Below are 19,369 nucleotides of genomic sequence, written 5' to 3'. Positions count from 1 at the left end.
ACCGGTAGTAAATTTAAAACCTTCCAATTAAGCTGCCATTCTTTTGTTCATCAGAAATGAAAAGATGTTTTTTCTTGTATTTGGGGTAAGCAAATACATAAAATTGAGAAATATTATTTTATCATCACATGGGTCTTAGACTTGAGATCATTGGTGTTCATTTTTCTGATACAGTTCCCTCTTTCAATAACGTTGTCTTCATTTATTGTTGTATTCCTCTCATCCTGTGGGTACCAACTTAAGAGTCATGAAGGTGTGAGTGGGAGGGCAAAGGTTCTCTGGGGAATTATTTTGTCTTCATATGAACAGTTGCCTCACGTGCAAGTCATTTGATGGATCTGAAATTCAGTTTTCTCATGTTTAAAAGCAAGGGTTAGACTAGATTATTGGCTCTTGATTTGCTTTCCCTAGCACACCTGAGAAATACAATACACTCTTTTCAGTTAACAGCAGTTCCCTAATGCCATGACTTCAGGGTGCGGGAGGGTGTGTGGGTATGTGAAAGCTCTGTTTTCCACCATGGGGAAGTCTAGTGGTAGACAGGTATACCTCCTTAGGACCCTCCATTTTGAGACTTACCGGGCTAAGTGGTCTTTGAGGTCCCTGTCAACTCTCAGTTTATTGAAAAACCAAATGTTTCTTTGTATAAGAGATTGAAAGTAAATTTGAATTTCAAGTATTTTATTTCATGCCTCTATTTTCTTCTAAGAAACCTTTTTTTAAAAGTACACTTAATTTTTTTTATTAAAAAGGCATTACTTATCTACTATAAGAGTTTTTTAAATATAAAAATACTCATTACAAAAGGAAAAAAATCCCCATGTAATCCTTCCACCCAGGTATAATTCTTGTTAACATTTTGAGATGTAGTTTTTAAGTCTTTTTATAGATATATGCCATAACTAACTAACTTTGGAAACCTTTTTTAAAAGACACATTTTAGGCTGGGCACGGTGGCTCATGCCTGTTATCCCAGCGATTTGGGAGGCCAAGGCCGACAGATCACTTGAGGTCAGGAGTTCGAGATCAGCCTGGCCAACATGGTGAAACCCCCGTCTCTACTAAAAAAAAAGCAACAAAAAACAAAAACAAACAAACAAAAACCCGAGTGTGGTGGCCCCCACCTGTAGTCCCAGCTTCTTGGGAGGCCGAGGCAGGAGAATTGCTTGAACCCGGGAGGTGGAGGTTGCAGTGAGCTGAGATTGTGCCTCTGCGCTCCAGCCTGGGCAACGGAGTGAGACTCCATCTCAAAAAAAAAAAAAGAAAGAAAAAAAAGAGAGACACACAATTTAATGCAATGCAAATAACACTGACCTACCTAGCTGTGCCCTTGGAAAAACCACTTAACCTTTTTGATCCTCAGTTTTCTCACCTGTAAAGTAGAAATGATTTCCATATCAACTTATCTTGAAGTTTAAATGAAAACTACCCATGTGAAAACAATACAGGGCCTGACACAAAATAGTGCAAATTATTATATTTATTTTCTATTCTTCGTTTAAAAATGTTGTTAAGGATTATTCTTTTTAAAGGAGTTTAAGGAACTTGGAGTTTTGTTTTGGTTTTTTTTTTTGTTTTTTAATTCAGTCCCATATGAAGGCTCAAAAGAGGGGTAAAGAACAACAGCTTGACATTATGAACAAGCAGTACAAACAACTTGAAAGTCGTTTGGATGAGATACTTTCTAGAATTGCTAAGGAAACGGAAGAGATTAAGGACCTTGAACAACAACTTACTGAAGGTAAGAATTTCAGTGTGATTTAGGGTAAATCAGTTTTATTACTAGTGAAAGGAACATTATAAAGACAAGCATTAATCCAGATAGTAGCTAAATACAGTTCACCTATTAGTACTAGTATTTGATAGGGAAATATTTACAGGATACCCAAAAGTATTTAATGCAATTTTAAGAGTTTTGTTTTTGTTTTGTTTTGTGGCATTGATGCCTAGTGAGTCAGGTCATTCCAGTCAGTAGGCCAGAAGTCAATACATGCTCATGATAAGCTCTGGCATGTGATTGTCTATGGCATAAAATCCATTCAGGAGCAAAGCACCCATTGGCATCAGGGAATTCAGTGTCTGGTTATAAGAAGAAAGAGTTTTAGGATCTACTTTTGCAATGCAGATTTAAAATGTGACATATCCATAATAGTGGAAAAGGAAGACAATAGGCCATAGTGGTTTTTACACATAGGGCTCAGTGTAAAAAGATCCTACTCCTTGTTTTGCTACTATCAGCTGTGTCACCTTGGACAAGTTGTTTTTATCTCAATTATTAGTTGTTGGGAGAATTAAATTAGATAGTATTCATAGGCCAGGAGTGGTGGCTCATGCCCGTAATCCTAGCACTTTGGGAGGCTGAGGTGGGCAGATCACTTGAGCCCAGGAGTTCAAGACCAGCATGGGCAACATGGCGAAACCCCAACTCTACAAAAAAAAATAAATTAATTAAAAAAAGCCAGGTGTAGTAGTACACGTGCCTGTGGCCCCATCTGCTTGGGAGGCTGAGGGTGGAGGATCACCTGAGCTCAGGGAGGTTGAGGCTACAGTGAGCCGTGATTGTGCCACTGCACTCCAGCCTGGGTGACAGAGTGAAACTTTGAGGGAAAAAAAAAAAGAAGAAGAGAGAGAGAGTGTTCATAAAGTTCCTGGCACATAGTGTGTATCCAGTACTGTACATGGGGAGTGTGTGTATGTTTTAAGTCTTTAGGTTACACGTTTATGTTGCCAGTCTTGGATTCATCTTTATTATTGGTTTCCACTTACCTAGGTCTTTCTCAGACTTGCCCAAGGCTCTTTCTGACTTAATTTTAAAGTTCTAAATTATCTCCTAGATCTTTGTGAGCCTGGAAACACCCAAAAGACACAACAAAATGGTAGTGCAAAGATTGGGAACAAGAACCATTATATAATATTAGATACGTTACTTGGACATGGGTACTGAACATCTTCCCCTATCAAAGCCCAGAGAGAGTGCCATAATTAAGAACTGGCCATTCAAGACACCCTCACTCTGGTCATTCTGGCCATGGTGATTGGTTCAAAGATAAATTTATGGCCCTAGCTAAGCTAATGGGGGCATTCTCTGGGACTTTTTCAGAATTATCTATTAATATGATAATATACTGAGTGATTATGTTATATGTATTTAGCAGCACGAACTCACAGTTTTGCTACATATTTTTTATTTTATTTGGAAATTAAACTTTTTTTTTTTTTTTTTGAGATGGAGCCTCACTCTGTCACCCAGGCTGGAGTGCAGTGGCCTGATCTCGGCTCACTGCAGCCTCTGCCTCCTGGGTTCAAGTGATTCTCCTGTCTCAGCCTCGTGAGTAGCAGGGACTACAGGCACGTGCCACCATGCCCGGCTAAATTTTTTTGTATTTTTAATAGAGATGGAGTTTCACTGAGTTAGCCAGGATGGTCTCAATCTCCTGACCTCATGATCCTCCTGCCTCGGCCTCCCAGAGTGCTGGGATTGCAGGCTTGAACCACTGCACCTGGGCGAAATTAAACTTTTTACAGCATGAATCAGGTATTTTACAAGCATAGCCCCTAAATATACTATTTTTATTTTATACCTGCTTAATAGTCCTGTACTATCTATAATAGGAAGAAAATTTAACATTATGTTTTGAAAAAGAAAAATGATAGGAAATAATTGAAAGCTTAGAATTTTCACTCTTGGCTAATAACAAAATGCTGATGAGACAATGCTACAGTACTTTAAAAAGATATATTATTACCCTTTTTGCATCTTGCTTAGGCCAGATAGCAGCAAACGAAGCCCTGAAGAAGGATTTAGAAGGTGTCATCAGTGGGTTGCAAGAATACCTGGGGACCATTAAAGGCCAGGCAACTCAGGCCCAGAATGAGTGCAGAAAGCTGCAGGATGAGAAAGAGACGTTGTTGCAGAGATTGACAGAAGTCGAGCAGGAGAGAGACCAACTGGAAATAGTTGCCATGGATGCAGAAAATATGAGGAAGGTATGATTTTTTTCCTGCCTATTTTCCTTAGCTTCATAAGTAGATAATGTCCAAATTAAGTTAGTTGGAGGAGTTAACAGTACATTTTTAAGTGGGAAAAAGTATTAGTGGCTATATGGTGATTTTTTTCTTTTAAAAGTTGGGCTTTTTTTTTTCTTGTTTAGCTGTGATACATTTGGAGTTATTTTTTCTTTGCTCAGAAAAGGAAGATTATTTAGGCTGCATTTCTATCCCTGAAAGGTATTGTTGGCAAATAACTCTAAAGAATATGAAATGGTAGCTATTACAAATACTGTATTAAATGTTCATATTTTATTTGTGCTGCAAAATTGAGCACAGAATGTTTTTTCTTATTCTTGTGGTTACTAGATAATTTTAACATTATTTTATAGCTAACAAGATGGACATACTGTTTTAAATTATACCCTTATGAACCTGATTTGTTGCCCATTCATTTGGAGATTTCCCTTGCGCTATTTTAGTTGTTTGGAAAATGTTATCATATGTGAGAACCAGAGATTTCCAAACTTCTTGCTCAGTAGAGCTGGCTCCAGAAATTGAATTAATATATTTTAATATTATGAAATATCGCAGGCATATTTAAAAAATCACAAATAATATTTAACATCATGTACTCACAACTCAGCTTAAGAAATAAAACATTATAGATATATTTGAAATCCTCTGTCTACTCCTTTCCAGAAGTAACAAAGTTCTGAATATGGTTATTATTTCCCTGCACCTCTATTCTTTTATCATATACGTAAACATCCGTAAGCAATATATAGTATTTTCCATGATTTTAAGACTTACACAAAATGTATCATAATGTACATATTTGGCCACTTTCTTTCTTCATGTTTATGTCTTTTTTGTTTTTGTTTTTGAGACGAAGTTTCACTCTTGTTGCCCAGGCTGGAGTGCAATGGCGAGATCTCGGCTTACTGCAACCTCTGCCTCCTGGGTTCAGGTGATTCTCCTGCCTCAGCCTCTCGAGTAGCTGAGATTACAGGCATTCACCACCATGCCCGGCCTATTTTGTATTTTTAGTAGAGACAGGGTTTCTCCATGTTGATCAGGCTGGTCTCAAACTCCCGACCTCAGGTGATCTGCCCACCTTGGCCTCCCAAAGTGCTGGGATTACAGGTGTGAGGCATGGTGCCTGGCCTATGTTTTCCAGAATTATGCACACTGATAGGTGCAGTTCTACTTTGTTCATTTTTACTGATATATGTACCATCCTGCTTTATGGACATACCACAAATTTATTATTTATTCGTTCTCTTTTTGGGGGACATTTAGGTGATTTCTAGTCTTATGCTATTGCAAACAATGCTGAGCATAACATTCTTGCACACATCTTGAACACAGGGGGACTATGCTCAGAAACAGAACTGTGGGTCAGAGAATATGTTCATCCTTAATTAAGTTCAGTAGATATTGTCAAATTACTTTTCATAGTGAGTTTATCAGCTTCTACTCCCACCAGCAATGTGAGGGCTACCATTCTGCCACATTCTTGCCAACCCTGTAGTGTTGTCCAACTTTTTTTTAAAGCTTTTATTTTGAAATAACTTCAAACTTGCAGGAAAGTTGCAAGAGGAATACAAATAACTCACATTTGCCTTTCACTCAGAGTCACCAATTACTATTTTAACACATTTGCTTTATCTCCTCATGTAATTTTTACATGATTTTATATACTTTTTTGTTATTATTATACTTTAAGTTTTAGGGTACATGTAGATTTGTTACATAGGTATACACATGTTTCACATTGGTTTCCTGCACCAATTAACTCGTCATTTACATTAGGTATTTCTCCCAATGCTATCCCTCCCCCCCACTCTCCCACCCCATGATAGGCCCCAGGATTTGATGTTCCCTGCCCTGTGTCCAAGTGTTTGCATTGCTCAGTTCCCACCTATGAGTGAGAACAGGTGGTGTTTGGTTTTCTGTCCTTGTGATAGTTTGCTAAGAATGATGGTTTCTAGCTGCATCCATGTCCCTGCAAAGGACGTGAACTCATCCTTTTTCATGACTGCATAGTATTCCATGGTGTATATGTGCCACATTTTCTTAATCCAGTCTATCATTGATGGACATTTAGGTTGGTTCCAAGTTTTTGCTATTGTGAATAGTGCCACAATAAACATATGTGTGCATGTGTCTTTATAGTAGCATGATTTATAATCCTTTGGGTATATACGCAGTAATGGGATTGCTGGGTCAAATGGTATTTCTAGTTCTAGATTCCCTGAGGAAACGCCACACTGTCTTCCACAGTGGTTGAACTAGTTTACACTCCCACCAACAGTGTAAAAGTGTTCCTATTTCTCCACATCCTCCCCAGCATGTTGTTTCCTGACTTTTTAATGATCACTATTCTCAGTGGTGTGAAATGGTATCTCATTGTGATTTTGATTTGCATTTCTCTGATGATCAGTGATGATGAGCATTTTTTCATGTGTCTGTTGGCTGCATAAATGTGTTCTTTTGAGAAGTGTCTCTTCTTATCCTTTGCCCACTTTTTGATGGGTTTGTTTGTTTCTTGTAAATTTGTTTAAGTTCTTTGTAGATTCTAGATATTAGCCCTTTGTCGGATGGGTAGATTGCAAAAATTTTCTCCCATTCTGTAGGTTGCTATTCACTCTGATGGTAGTTTCTTTTGCTGTGCAGAAGCTCTTTAGTTTAATTAGATCCCATTTATCAATTTTGGCTTTTGTTGCCATTCCTTATGGTGTTTTAGTCATGAAGTCCTTGCCCATGCCTGTGTCCTTAATGGTATTGCCTAGGTTTTCTTCTAGTGTTTTTATGGTTTTAGGTCTAACATTTAAGTCTTTAATCCATCTTGAATTAATTTTTGTATAAAATGTAAGGAAGAGATCCAGTTTCAGCTTTCTACATATGGCTAGCCAGTTTTCCCAGCACGATTTATTAAATAGGGAACCCTTTCCCCATTTCTTGTTTTTGTCAGGTTTGTCAAAAATCAGATGGCTATAGATGTGTGGTGGTATTTATTTCTGAGGCTTCTGTTCTGTTCCATTGGTCTATATATCTGTTTTGGTACCATACCACGCTGTTTTGGTTACTGTAGCCTTGTAGTATAGTTTGAAGTCAGGTAGCGTGATACCTCCAACTTTGTCCTTTTTGCTTAGGATTGTCTTGGCAATGTGGTCTCTTTTTTGGTTCCGTATGAACTTTAAAGTAGTTTTTTTCCAATTCTGTGAAGAAAGTCATTGGTAGCTTGATGGGAATGGCATTGAATCTATAAATTACCTTGGGCAGTATGGCCATTTTCACGATATTGATTCTTCCTATCCATGAGCATGGAATGTTCTTCCATTTGTTTGTGTCCTCTTTTATTTCGTCAAACAGTGGTTTGTAGTTCTTGAAGAGGTCCTTCACATCCCTTGTAAGTTGGATTCCTATGTATTTTATTCTCTTTGTAGCAATTGTGAATGGGAGTTCATTCATGATTTGGCTCTCTGTTTGTCTGTTGTTGGTGTATAGGAATGCTTGTGATTTTTGCACATTGATTTTGTATCTTGAGACTTTGCTGAAGTTGCTTATCAGCTTAAGGAGATTTTGGGCTGAGACGATGGGGTTTTCTAAATATACAATCATGTCATCTGCAAATGAGACAATTTGACTTCTTCTCTTCCTAATTCTCTTCCTAATTGACTTCTTCTCTTCCTAATTAGGAAGAGAAAGAGAATTTCTTTCCCTTGCCGTGGCCAGAACTTCCAACACTATGTTGAATAGGAGTAGTGAGAGAGGGCATCCCTGTCTTGTGCCAGTTTTCAAAGGGAATGCTTCCAGTTTTTGCCCATTCGGTATGATATTGGCTGTGGGTTTGTCATAAATAACTTTTATTATTTTGAGATACATTCCGTCAATACCTACTTTACTGAGAGTTTTCAGCATGAAGGGCTGTTGAAGTTTGTTGAAGGCCTTTTCTGCATCTATTGAGATAATCATGTGGTTTTTGTCATTGGTTCTGGTTATGTGATGAATTATGTTTATTGATTTCTGTATGTTGAACCAGCCTTGCATCCCAGGGATGAAGCCAACTTGATCGTGGTGGATAAGCTTTTTAATGTGCTGCTGGATTCAGGTTGCCAGTATTTTATTGAGGATTTTCACATCAGTGTTCATCAGGGATATTGGTCTAAAATTCTCTTTTTTTGTTGTGTCTCTGCCAGGCTTTGGTATCAGGATGATGCTGGACTCATAAAATGAGTTAGGGAGGGTTCCATATTCATTGGAATAGTTTCAGAAGGAATGGTACCAGCTCCTCTTTGTACCTCTGGTAGAAATCAGCTGTGACTCTGTCTGGTCCTGGACATTTTTTGGTTGGTAGGCTATTAATTATCACCTCAATTTCAGAGCCTGTTATTGGTCTATTCAGAGATTCAGCTTCTTCCTGGTTTAGTCTTGGGAGAGCGTATGTGTCCAGGAATTTATCCATTTCTTCTAGATTTTCTAGTTTATTTGCATGGAGGTGTTTATAGTATTCTCTGATGGTAGTTTCTATTTCTGTGGGATTGGTGGTGATACCCTCTTTATCATTTTTTATTGTGTCTATTTGATTCTTCCCTTTTTTCTTCTTTATTAGTCTTGCTAGTAGTCTATCTATTTTGTTGATCTTTTCAAAAAACCAGCTCCTGGATTCATTGATGTTTTTTGAAGGGTTTTTTGTGTCTCTATCTCCTTCAGTTCAGCTCTGATCTTAGTTGTTTCTTGCCTTCTGCTAGCTTTTGAATGTGTTTGCTCTTTCGTCTCTAGTTCTTTTAATTGTGATGTTAGAGTGTCAGTTTTAGATCTTTCCTGCTTTCTCTTGTGGGCATTTAGTGCTATGCATTTCCCTTTACACACTGCTTTAAATGTATCCCAGAGATTCCGGTACGTTGTGTCTGTTTTCATTGGTTTCAAAGAACATCTTTATTTCTGCCTTCATTTCGTTATGTACCCAGCAGTCATTCAGGAGCAGGTTGTTCAGTTTCCATGTAGTTGTGTGGTTTTGAGTGAGTTTCTTAATCCTGAGTTATAATTTAATTGCACTGTGGTCTGAGAGACAGTTTGTTGTGATCTCTATTCTTTTCCATTTGCTGAGGAGTACTTTACTTCCAACTATGTGGTCAATTTTGGAATAAGTGCGATGTGGTGCTGAGAAGAATGTATATTCTGTTAATTTGGGGTGGAGAATTCTGTAGATGTCTATTAGGTCCACTTGATGCAGAGCTGAGTTCAAGTCCTGGATATCCTTGTTAACTTTCTGTCTTGTTGATCTAATATTGACAGTGGGGTGTTAAAATCTCCCATTATTATTGTGTGGGAGTCTAAGTCTCTTTGTAGGTCTCTAAGGACTTGCTTTATGAATCTGAGTTATCCTGTATTGTGTGCATATATATTTAGGATAGTTAGCTCTTCTTGTTGAATTGATCCCTTTACCATTATGTAGTGGCCTTCTTTGTCTCTTTTGATCTTTGTTGGTTTAAAGTCTGTTTTATCTGAGACTAGAATTGCAGCCCCTGCTTTTTTCGCCTTCCGTTTGCTTGGTAGATCTTCCTCTATCCCTTTATTTTGAGCCTGTGTGTGTCTCTGCACATGAGATGGGTCTCCTGAATAAAGCACACGATGGGTCTTGACTCTTTATCCAATTTGCCAGTCTGTGTCTTTTAATTGGAAGCATTTAGCCCATTTACATTTAAGGTTAATATTGTTATGTGTGGATTTGATCCTGTCGTTATGATGCTAGCTGGTTATTTTGTCTGTTGGTTGATGCAGTTTCTTCCTAGCATCGATGGTCTTTACAGTTTGGCATGCTTTTGCAGTGGCTGGTACTGGTTGTTCCTTTCCATGTGTAGTGCTTCCTTCAGGAGCACTTGTAAGGCAGGCCTGATGGTGACAAAATCTCTCAGCATTTGCTTGTCTGTAAAGGATTTTATTTCTCCTTCAGTCATGAAGCTTAGTTTGGCTGGATATGAAATTCTGGGTTGAAAATTATTTTCTTTTAAGAATGTTGAATATTGGCCCCCACTCTCTTCTGGCTTGTAGAGTTTCTGCCAAGAGATCTGCTGTTAGTCTGATGGGCTTCCCTTTGTGGGTAACCCAACCTTTCTCTCTGACTGCCCTTAACATTTTTTCCTTCATTTCAGCCTTGGAGAATCTGACAATTATATGTCTTGGGGTTGCTCTTCTCGAGGAGTAGCTTTGTAGTGTTCTCTGTATTTCCTGAATTTGAATGTTGGCCTGCCTTGCTAGGTTGGGGAAGTTCTCCTGGATAATATCCTGCAAAGTGTTTTCCAACTTGGTTCCATTCTCCCCATCACTTTCAGGTACACCATTCAAACGTAGATTTGGTCTTTTCACATAGTCCCATGTTTCTTGGAGGCTTTGTTCATTTCTTTTTACTCTTTTTTCTCTAAACTTCTCTTCTTGCTTTATTTCATTAATTCGATCTTCAATCACTGATACCCTTTCTTCCACTTGATCAAATTGGCTATTGAAGCTTGTGCATGCATCACATAGTTCTCATGCCATGGTTTTTCAGCTCCATCAGATCATTTAAGGTCTTCTCTACACGGTTTATTCTAGTTAGCTATTCATGTAATCTTTTTTCAAGGTTTTTAGCTTCCTTGTGATGGGTTCAAACATCCTCCTTTAGCTTGGAGAAGTTTGTTATTATCGACCTTCTAAAGCCTATTTCTGTCAGCTCATCAAAGTCATTCTCCATCCGGCTTTGTTCTGTTGCTGGTGAGGAGCTGCGATCTTTTGGAGGAGAAGAGGTGCTCTGGTTTTTAGAATTTTCAGCTTTTCTGCTCTGGTTTCTCCCCATCTTTGTGGTTTTATCTACCTTTCGTCTTTGATGTTGGTGACCTCCAGATGGGGTTTTCGTGTGGATGTCCTTTTTGTTAATGTTGATGCTGTTCCTTTCTGTTTGTTAATTTTCCTTCTAACAGTCAGGTCCCTCAGCTGCAGGTCTGTTGGAGTTTGCTGGAGGTCCACTCCAGACCCTGTTTGCCTGGGTATCACCAGCAGAGGCTGCAGAAGAGCAAATATTGCTGCCTGATCCTTCCTCTGGAAGCTTCTTCCCAGAGGGGCACCCACCTGTATGAGGTGTCAGTTGGCCCCTACTGGGAGGTATCTCCCAGTTAGGCTACATGGGGGTCAGGGACCCACTTGAGGCAGTCTGTCCGTTCTCTGAGCTCAAACACTGTGCTGGGAGAACCACTCCTCTCTTCAGAGCTGTCCGACAGGGACGTTTGAGTCTGCAGAAGTTTCTGCTGCCTTTTGTTCAGCTATGCCCTGCCCCCAGAAGTGGAGTCTACATGTGGAGGCAGAGGCCTTGCTGAGCTGTGGTGGATTCCACCCAGTTCGAGCTTCCTGGCTGCTTTGTTTACCTACTCAAGCCTCAGCAATGGTGGACGCCCCTCTCCCTGCCAGGCTGCTGCCTTGCAGTGGATCTCAGAGTGCTGCACTAGCAGTGAGCAAGGCTCTGTGGGCGTGGGACCCGCCAAGCCAGGTGTAGGATATGATCTCCTGGTGTTTTATTTGCTAAGACCATTAGAAAAGCACAGTATTTGGGTGGGAGTGTCCTGTTTTTCCAGGTACCATCTTCTGTGAAGGTACAGCTTCCCTTGGCTAGGAAAGGGAAATCCCCCGACCCTTTGCACTTCCTGGGTGAGGCGATGCCCCGCCCTGCTTCGGGTTGCCCTCCGTGGGCTGCACCCACTGCCCAACTAGTCCCAGTGAGATGAACCAGTTACCTCACTTGGAAATGCAGAAATCACCTGTTGTCTGCGTTGATCATGCTGGGAGCTGCAGACCAAGCTGTTCCTTTTTGGCCATCTTGGAACGGGATTCAATTTTATACACATTTTTATACAGATTTTTTTTCCTGAACCATTTGAAAATCAGTTGTAGACATCATGCTCCTTTGCTCCTAAATATTTCAGTTTATATTTCCTAAGAACAAGGACATTTTCTAACATTAACACAGAATAATTATCAAATTTAGGAAATTCAGTATTTTATCAGACTTCATGTTTGCCAGTCTGCTGAGCTTTAAAGGCCTTCTTTCCATTTTTCTATTGTGAAGATGTTTACAGTTATAAGAAAGTTGAAAGAATAGTTTGGTGAACATCTGTGAACCCTCTTGGATTCAATAAATATTTTGATGTATTTTCTCTTTCTCACAGACACATACTTTTTTCCTTTGCTCATTAGAAAGTTGCAGATATCATAACATCATCCCTTCAACACACATCTTTTTAAGAGCATTTTCCCTCATCACTACAATATCATTATTACACCTAAGGAAATTGACGGTAATTCCCTAATGTCCTCTAATGTCTTTTTTTTTTTTTTTTTTTTTTGAGACGGAGCCTTGCTCTGTCACCAGGCTGGAGTGCAGTGGTGCGATCTTGGCTCACTGCAACCTTCACCTCCTGGGTTCAAGCGATTCCCCTGCCTCAGCCTCCTAAGTAGCTGGGACTACAGGTGCGTGCCACCAAATTAGCCCGGCTAATTTTTTTTTTTTTTTTTTGTATTTTAGTAGAGATGGGTTTCACCATGTTGGCCAGTATGGTCTCAATCTCCTGACTTCGAGCTCCACCTGCTTTGGCCTCCCAAAGTGCTGGGATTACAGGCATGAGCCACCGTGCCTGGCCCTAATGTCCTCTAATATCTGAACTGTATTCAGATTTTCTTTGTTGTCCCAAGAATATATATATCTGTGTGTGTGTGTGTGTGTGTGTGTGCAGGTGCGTGTGTAAAATCCAAGCTGGTATTCCCTAGATTGAACCACATTCTGGGTTTGACTGATTGTTTCCTCATGGTTTGTTTAACTTGTATCTCTATGTTCTATGTAAAATAGTATCTTAAGTTAACTGCGTTTTCCCCTGATTACTGGAGAGGCTGATCACCTTTCATTTGGAGAGGCTGATCACCTTTCATTTGCTGTTCAGGTTTCCTCTTCAGTGAATTCCCTATTCATATTCTTTACCTGTTTTTTGTTGAATTGTCTTTGCCTTTTCTTAAAGATTTGTAGGAATTCTTTACATATTCTGGATAATAATCTTTGGTTGGTTATATGTAGTATCTACATTTCAAACAAGCAGCCCAAATAATTGAGTTGCCAAGTGGTTTTTGGACAGCTCTTTTTAGAAGTTCTCATCATACTATCCTCCTCTTTAAACTTTAATAGTTTGATCCCAAGTAAATAGATGAAAGAGGTAATGTTTAATCACAAAATACAAATGGACTAAAATGAATCAGAACCATGGTATGCTAATAAATATGTACTTATATTCTTGTTAGCACTCATTTAAGGTACTCTTATCGTCCTTAATATTAGAGAGTGCCAGTCCCATTTTGTTCTTCTGATAAATGAACATGCTATGGTTTAATAGAAAGAGTATGGGCTTTGGAGTCAGAGATTTACATTTATATCCTGACTATCCTTTTTCTAGCTACATAGCCCTATGCAATTTACTTAGATATTCATTCTACAGTTCCTCATCTGTAAAACTGCAAGTTGCCTTATACAGTGATTGTGAAGATACCATGAATAATGAATACGAAAACATTTTGTCCAACATCAGATGAAAAATAGGCATTAAATCTTATCCTACTCTTTTTTTCCCTTCCTTTCTCCCTCCTTATGTTTTTAGACTCGTAAGTATCACAGAACTGGTCCCTTTGAAAAACAGTATGTTGGTAGCTTCCTGACTTTCCTGATTACATTTAGCCAGGGCTTTGTTTTCCAACCAGGATATGCACAGTCTGAGGCTTCATGATATTGCTACTGAAAACTTTGTGGCAGGCAGCAGTAGCTGGCCAGCGTTTGGTTTACAGTGCTCAAGTTACTTATAATGCCTTGCAGATGCTTAAGCAGCATAGTGAGGGTTCCATAGTTAAACCCACTGTATCTTTCTAGGAGCTTGCAGAGCTAGAAAGTGCCCTCCAGGAGCAGCATGAGGTGAATGCATCTTTGCAGCAGACCCAGGGAGATCTCAGTGCCTATGAAGCTGAGCTAGAGGCTCGGCTAAACCTAAGAGATACTGAAGCCAGCCAGCTCAAGGAAGAGTTGGAAAAAGTAACAAGACTAACCCAGGTAAGTAGGAGCATAAAGCCAGCTAGAAACTAAGTACCCTGTGCCTTAAGATATCATCCTTCTTTTATTTATGTCTTAATTTAAAGTTAAGTGTTTTTTCATACCATGTATATGGAGTGATGAGAAAGGCAGAATTTTGGAGTCAGACATTCCGAGTGCTAATAACTACCCCTGTGTGAACATGGGCAAATCAGTTCATAGCTCTGAGCCTCCCAGCCTTTTCCTCCTCTGTAAAATGGCTTATGGGGAAGATAAATGAGAGAAATGACATGAAAGCACCTGACATCGATACTCAATAAATGCTAGTTTGTTTTTCCTTCTTAGAACAGGTTTAAGAGACTTTTTTTTTTTTTTTTTTTTTTTTTTTTTTTTTTGAGACAGAATCTTGCTCTGTTGCTAGGCTGGAGTGCAGTGATGTGATGTCGACTCTCTGCAACCTCCGCCTCCTGGGTTCAAGCGATTCTCCTGCCTCAGCCTCCTGCGTAGCTGGGACTACAGGTGTGTGCCACCATGCCTGGCTAATTTTTTGTATGTTAGTAGAGATGGGGTTTCACCATGTTGGTCAGGCTGGTCTACAAACTCCCCACCTCAGGTGATCTGCCCACCTCCGCCTCCCAAAGTGCTGGGATTACAGGCATGGGCCACCGCGCTCGGCCGAGACCTCTTTTAGGTTGATGGTAAGTTGTAGTTTGCTGTCTCCTTTCAGGGTTGGCTGAAAGATCCACTAGTTTAAATTGTACTTGCAAGTTACAGAAAACATATCCAATAAATATTTATTGATTGGCCATTGAGGGCCAGGTGCTGTGGATTCTCTAGGGAAAGCACAGACGTGGTCACCATCCTGTGGAGCTGACAGATCTCTGATTGGTAAACTTTAGTCCAGCAGGTGAAACAGGTGTGGAAGAAAGAAAGAGACAGGATTCTTTGGCCAAGGAGGAAGTAGTCAGGGAAGATCACCCTACAGAAATGATGTTTCAGCTGATGACTGATGGATGAGTAGGATTTGGCCATGCAGAGGGGACAGGGTGAAAGGGGTAAAGGTAAGGTATGTGTATTCTAGGCAGAGAGGTGAGGAGAGAGAGCATATAGTAAGTACATTTGAAGTGCTGAAAGTATGCCTCCAGAATGCCAGGAGCAGGGAGAGGAGTGAGGAAAGAGAACGAGAGGTAAAGGCAGAGGGGCAGGCAGAGGCCAGTTGTAATGTATTCTTTATCAGATTAAAAATACAATTTATTAGCCAGATGAGCTGCATCTTCTTTCAGGAAGCCACTTCAACCTTTCCTTTCTGCCTGCTGAAAATCTGGGTTCAGGACTCCAGTTTGGTTTTCCTATAACCTGTGCACAGTAAAGGTATTTATCATGCATATGATGATCATCTGTTTAGATGCTCCTAGATGATCTGTTTGTTTTACCCCAGCTAGACTCAGAGCTCAGTGAATGCCCAGATTGTATCTGTTTGTTTCTGTTTTTTTAGTGCCTGGCATATGAGAAGTGTCAATACGTGCTTATTTGATAAAAATGAAATAAATAAGATATTTTGAATCTCAGGAATGTATGTAAAAAATAATTCATATAATTAGAAAATGAACTAGAAATATATCTGGTTTATTATAGTAATTATGTATATTCCTTTACTTATGAGATATCAGATCATCACTTGACAGTTGTCAGGATTGTATTTCTCAAGAGTGCTAAGTTTTGTAGAAGTATAATTGACAAGATTAGAGTCTCAGAAATTAGGAGGTTTTAGGAAAACAATTAAAATAACAGTAAATATTTTAAAATAATAATAAATAAAATAAAATTTCTAGGTGGCATTTTCCTTAATAAATTCTCCTCTTCAAGCCAGACTGTACTAGCTTGAAATACATTGTCCTTTGTACTTTGATTGTCTTTTATTTTCTTCTCAGAAGTCTTGACAAAATTATTTTAAGAGCCTGGCCTTTTCACTGATTCACTTGGTATTGAAAGGGACATTCCCCCTTCCTCAGCACCAAGACTGCCAGGATTGGTCTTCAAACCACACTGAGAATATGAAGCATAACAGGTCTTCTGTCTCTGATCTGAAGATCTGCAGGTCTCTGATTGGTAAACTTTAGTTACATGAACTCCCTTGTGATGCTCGATAAGTACAGATTCCTTGGCCCCACCCACCCTAGAGATTCTGATCCAGAATCTCTTTTCTGAGATAGAGGTTAGGTGTCTGCATTTTTAACAGGCATACCTAGTGTTGATACAGGTTTTTTGAGGACCACAGTTTGAGAAATACTAGTCTAAGGGAAAGAAGAGCAATAATTGTTGGATCACTTGCACAACTTTTAAAGGTAGGTGCTTCGGCCCACACCTGAAGATTCTGATTTGTTGTATTTGGGCTGACCTGATTCCGATGCTTACTCCTTCTTAAGTGTTAATAATAGTTTAAGGATTGTGTGAAAAAATTATCTTTGGTTTTTAAATTTGGGAGTACAAACATAAAATTGAGTTGTAAAACTATAGCTAGCCAGGGATTGTGTGTATATGTAAATTTATTTGTGCCTTTTAAAATAATAAATTATTGCTGTTTTATACTTTCATGTCATTGCTTCGTATGGTGACAGTTAGAACAATCAGCCCTTCAAGCAGAACTTGAGAAGGAAAGGCAAGCCCTCAAGAATGCCCTTGGAAAAGCCCAGTTCTCAGAAGAAAAGGAGCAAGAGAACAGTGAGCTCCATGCAAAACTTAAACACCTGCAGGTAGAGATTTGTTGTTTTAGAATACATTCTTACACAGAACACCCAAAGATGACGATATCTTTAGTCAGGCACTTAGCAACCTGCTCTAACATGTAGTAAGCAACTTGAATTACTAGACAAAAGGGAGCAGCACTTTTGAGCTCCACTCTGGGTGGAGCAGCACCATAGCCCCTATTCTCTTGTGACCATTGTTTTAAAATTGTTATTTGTGAATCTCCTTTTGTTTTTATGATGGTGCAAAGAGATAGAGGCAGTGTCAGTAGTAAACAATATACTGTGTAAACTCATGGGCAAAAGCAGTATCTTGCATTTCTTCTAAAAGTAGATTTGTCACCAGACCGAACTAAAATGATCAGATTGGTGCATTCCTCTTCCGCTGAAATATCTTTGTAATTATCCAGGAATTTAACTAGAGTGGGTTGCAGTGGGATTTCTTATGTGTAAACAGTTTTCACAATCCTCTTCTCGGAAAGGATGCTATTAAAAATGTAATCATTTTTTATTTGTGGGAATGTATGTCAACATATGTATAGCTGTTCTCACAGTAATCTGCTGAACAAACTGCAGGAAAAACAGGTGGATAGGATTTTTCTGATAATTAAACTCTCAAAGAAGACAGATGTCCGAACAAACAAGTACCTGAATCATCACTCAGGTCTCCAAATCTGTGAGGCTGGGGGCCTCTTGGCTAGCTGAGATGGTAGCTGTTATCACCAGAAATAAAAGGGCAGAGTTTATGTGGCTTGGAGGAAGGGTTCCAAAAAAAAACCATGTAGGGGAATTTGAGAGAAATAAGACTAAGCTCACGCAAAAGTTCTTCTTCTAACACTTCAAATGTTTGTTCCTTGAAGTTTAAAGAAATCTAATAACCTAGAATTTAATTTTTACTGCTCTCAGTTCCACTTCTGAAGCAAATATAAAAGATACACATGTTTTTCATTACTATGTGAGGTGTGTGTGTGTGTTGGGTCTTCCTTGAGTTATCATTTTCCATTTTTAGTATAGAAATTTTCATATAACACAAAAACAGAATACTTATGACCCTTTATTTACCCATTGCCCAACCTAAACAGTTGTCAACATTCATTGTTTCATTTTGTCCACCTCTTTTGTTGCTGGAATATTTTAAAGAAAAATTTTATACATCTTTCTTTCACCTGCAAATACTTAAGTGTACATCTCTTACAGAAAAGGACTAATATATATTCTTCAGGGGACTTCTCCAAAGTAGAAAGTGAGGTCAGCTTTCTAGAATGCTTACACGTGTTGTGGGACTTTCTAGAATGCTTACACGTGTTGTGGGACTAAGTTAGAACTAGATTCTTTGGTTACTTGGTCAGCTAACCTCCTGAGTACAAGTTAAACCCACTCTACAATTCTTTGTCAGAAATCATTTAGTTGCAATGAACCAAAACCTACTCACAGGAGCTCAAGAAAGGAGATAGCTTGCTAGGAACTAGAGCTGCTCCACCTTTGATGTTGATATAGGGGCTTTCTCATTTCTCTTTTTCAATCTCTCCGAGCATTGTTTATGGCCCAGCATAGACCCCAGCCCTGAGCTGACATATTTTCAAGTCCAACATTTATATAGACTTGCTGTACTGAATCTTGTTTCAAATTATGGAGAGAATGAGAACCTGTTTTCTGGCTAGTTGATGTGTTGACTGGCCTGAAGTCAGATGATCTGTGGCCAGGATTAGATAGTACTACAGAAAGGGCTGCCTTGGGGCAATTTTATAGATAAAGAGGACTCCAGATGGAACAGACACTTGAAAACATATTAATTGCATTCTAAATTCTTCATTTCAGTTAACATTGTTACACTGAGTTTGAAGTAGAGTACTCATAGGGAAATTTTAGGAATTTCTTTTTACTTGAAAGAGGCATTGTCTGAATTTAGTTCTGTGGTCTAGATATGTTTGTTAGTTCGTTAGTAGTGAAAATATGCTGTCATGTAATAGATAATCCCTATTTCATCCCCCTCCATAGGATGACAATAATCTGTTAAAACAGCAACTTAAAGATTTCCAGAATCACCTTAACCATGTGGTTGATGGTTTGGTTCGTCCAGAAGAAGTGGCAGCTCGTGTGGATGAGCTAAGAAGAAAACTGAAATTAGGAGCTGGGGAAATGAAGTAAGGAAAAAGCAAGACCTCCAAGACTAGAGTGGGCCTCACAACTTGGGAGTTGTGAGTGTGAGGTTCAATGATAAACTCACCTTTCTAAGTTCTGTTAATGGCAAATTTCTTTTGTAAGGTTCTCCGTATAATGTTTTCATGACTGAGACAGAAGATTATTTAATTTTAATTGTCTGCCACTGATAGTTTTTACATTTTGGATCTTTTTTTTTTGGTATTTAAGGGTAATTTTTGGTATTTAAGAGTTTCTTTTCTTGAAAGTTAATTATATATGGTCAGGAAGTAGAGTCACATTATACATTTTAAATAGAGAAGAAACATCAAAAGAAAACATAATTATTTCAAATATATGAAATGGACATTTATTTTTGGAGCAAATATTGTTAGCCTCA

At 38.9% G+C, this 19,369-nt stretch overlaps 1 protein-coding gene across 15 annotated transcripts in view; it reads left to right on the top strand.

The window, feature by feature from the left end:
- CNTRL (centriolin) overlaps positions 1–19,369 on the top strand; it is a 96,257-nt gene that overhangs the window by 40,667 nt on the left and 36,221 nt on the right. For all 15 annotated transcript variants that reach the window (XM_077968172.1, XM_077968177.1, XM_077968175.1 and 12 more), the window contains 5 exons: positions 1,588–1,741; positions 3,767–3,987; positions 13,931–14,107; positions 16,705–16,839; positions 18,829–18,974. In XM_077968172.1, the coding sequence (XP_077824298.1) occupies positions 1,588–1,741; positions 3,767–3,987; positions 13,931–14,107; positions 16,705–16,839; positions 18,829–18,974 (833 nt within the window). The remainder of the gene's footprint in view (positions 1–1,587; positions 1,742–3,766; positions 3,988–13,930; positions 14,108–16,704; positions 16,840–18,828; positions 18,975–19,369) is intronic.

This window comes from Macaca mulatta, chromosome 15, assembly GCF_049350105.2.
Source record: "Macaca mulatta isolate MMU2019108-1 chromosome 15, T2T-MMU8v2.0, whole genome shotgun sequence".
In the NCBI taxonomy this organism is placed as follows: Eukaryota; Metazoa; Chordata; class Mammalia; order Primates; family Cercopithecidae; genus Macaca; species Macaca mulatta.
Note: the sequence above shows the minus strand (reverse complement) of the source record. Positions and strands in the feature narration are given on the sequence as shown.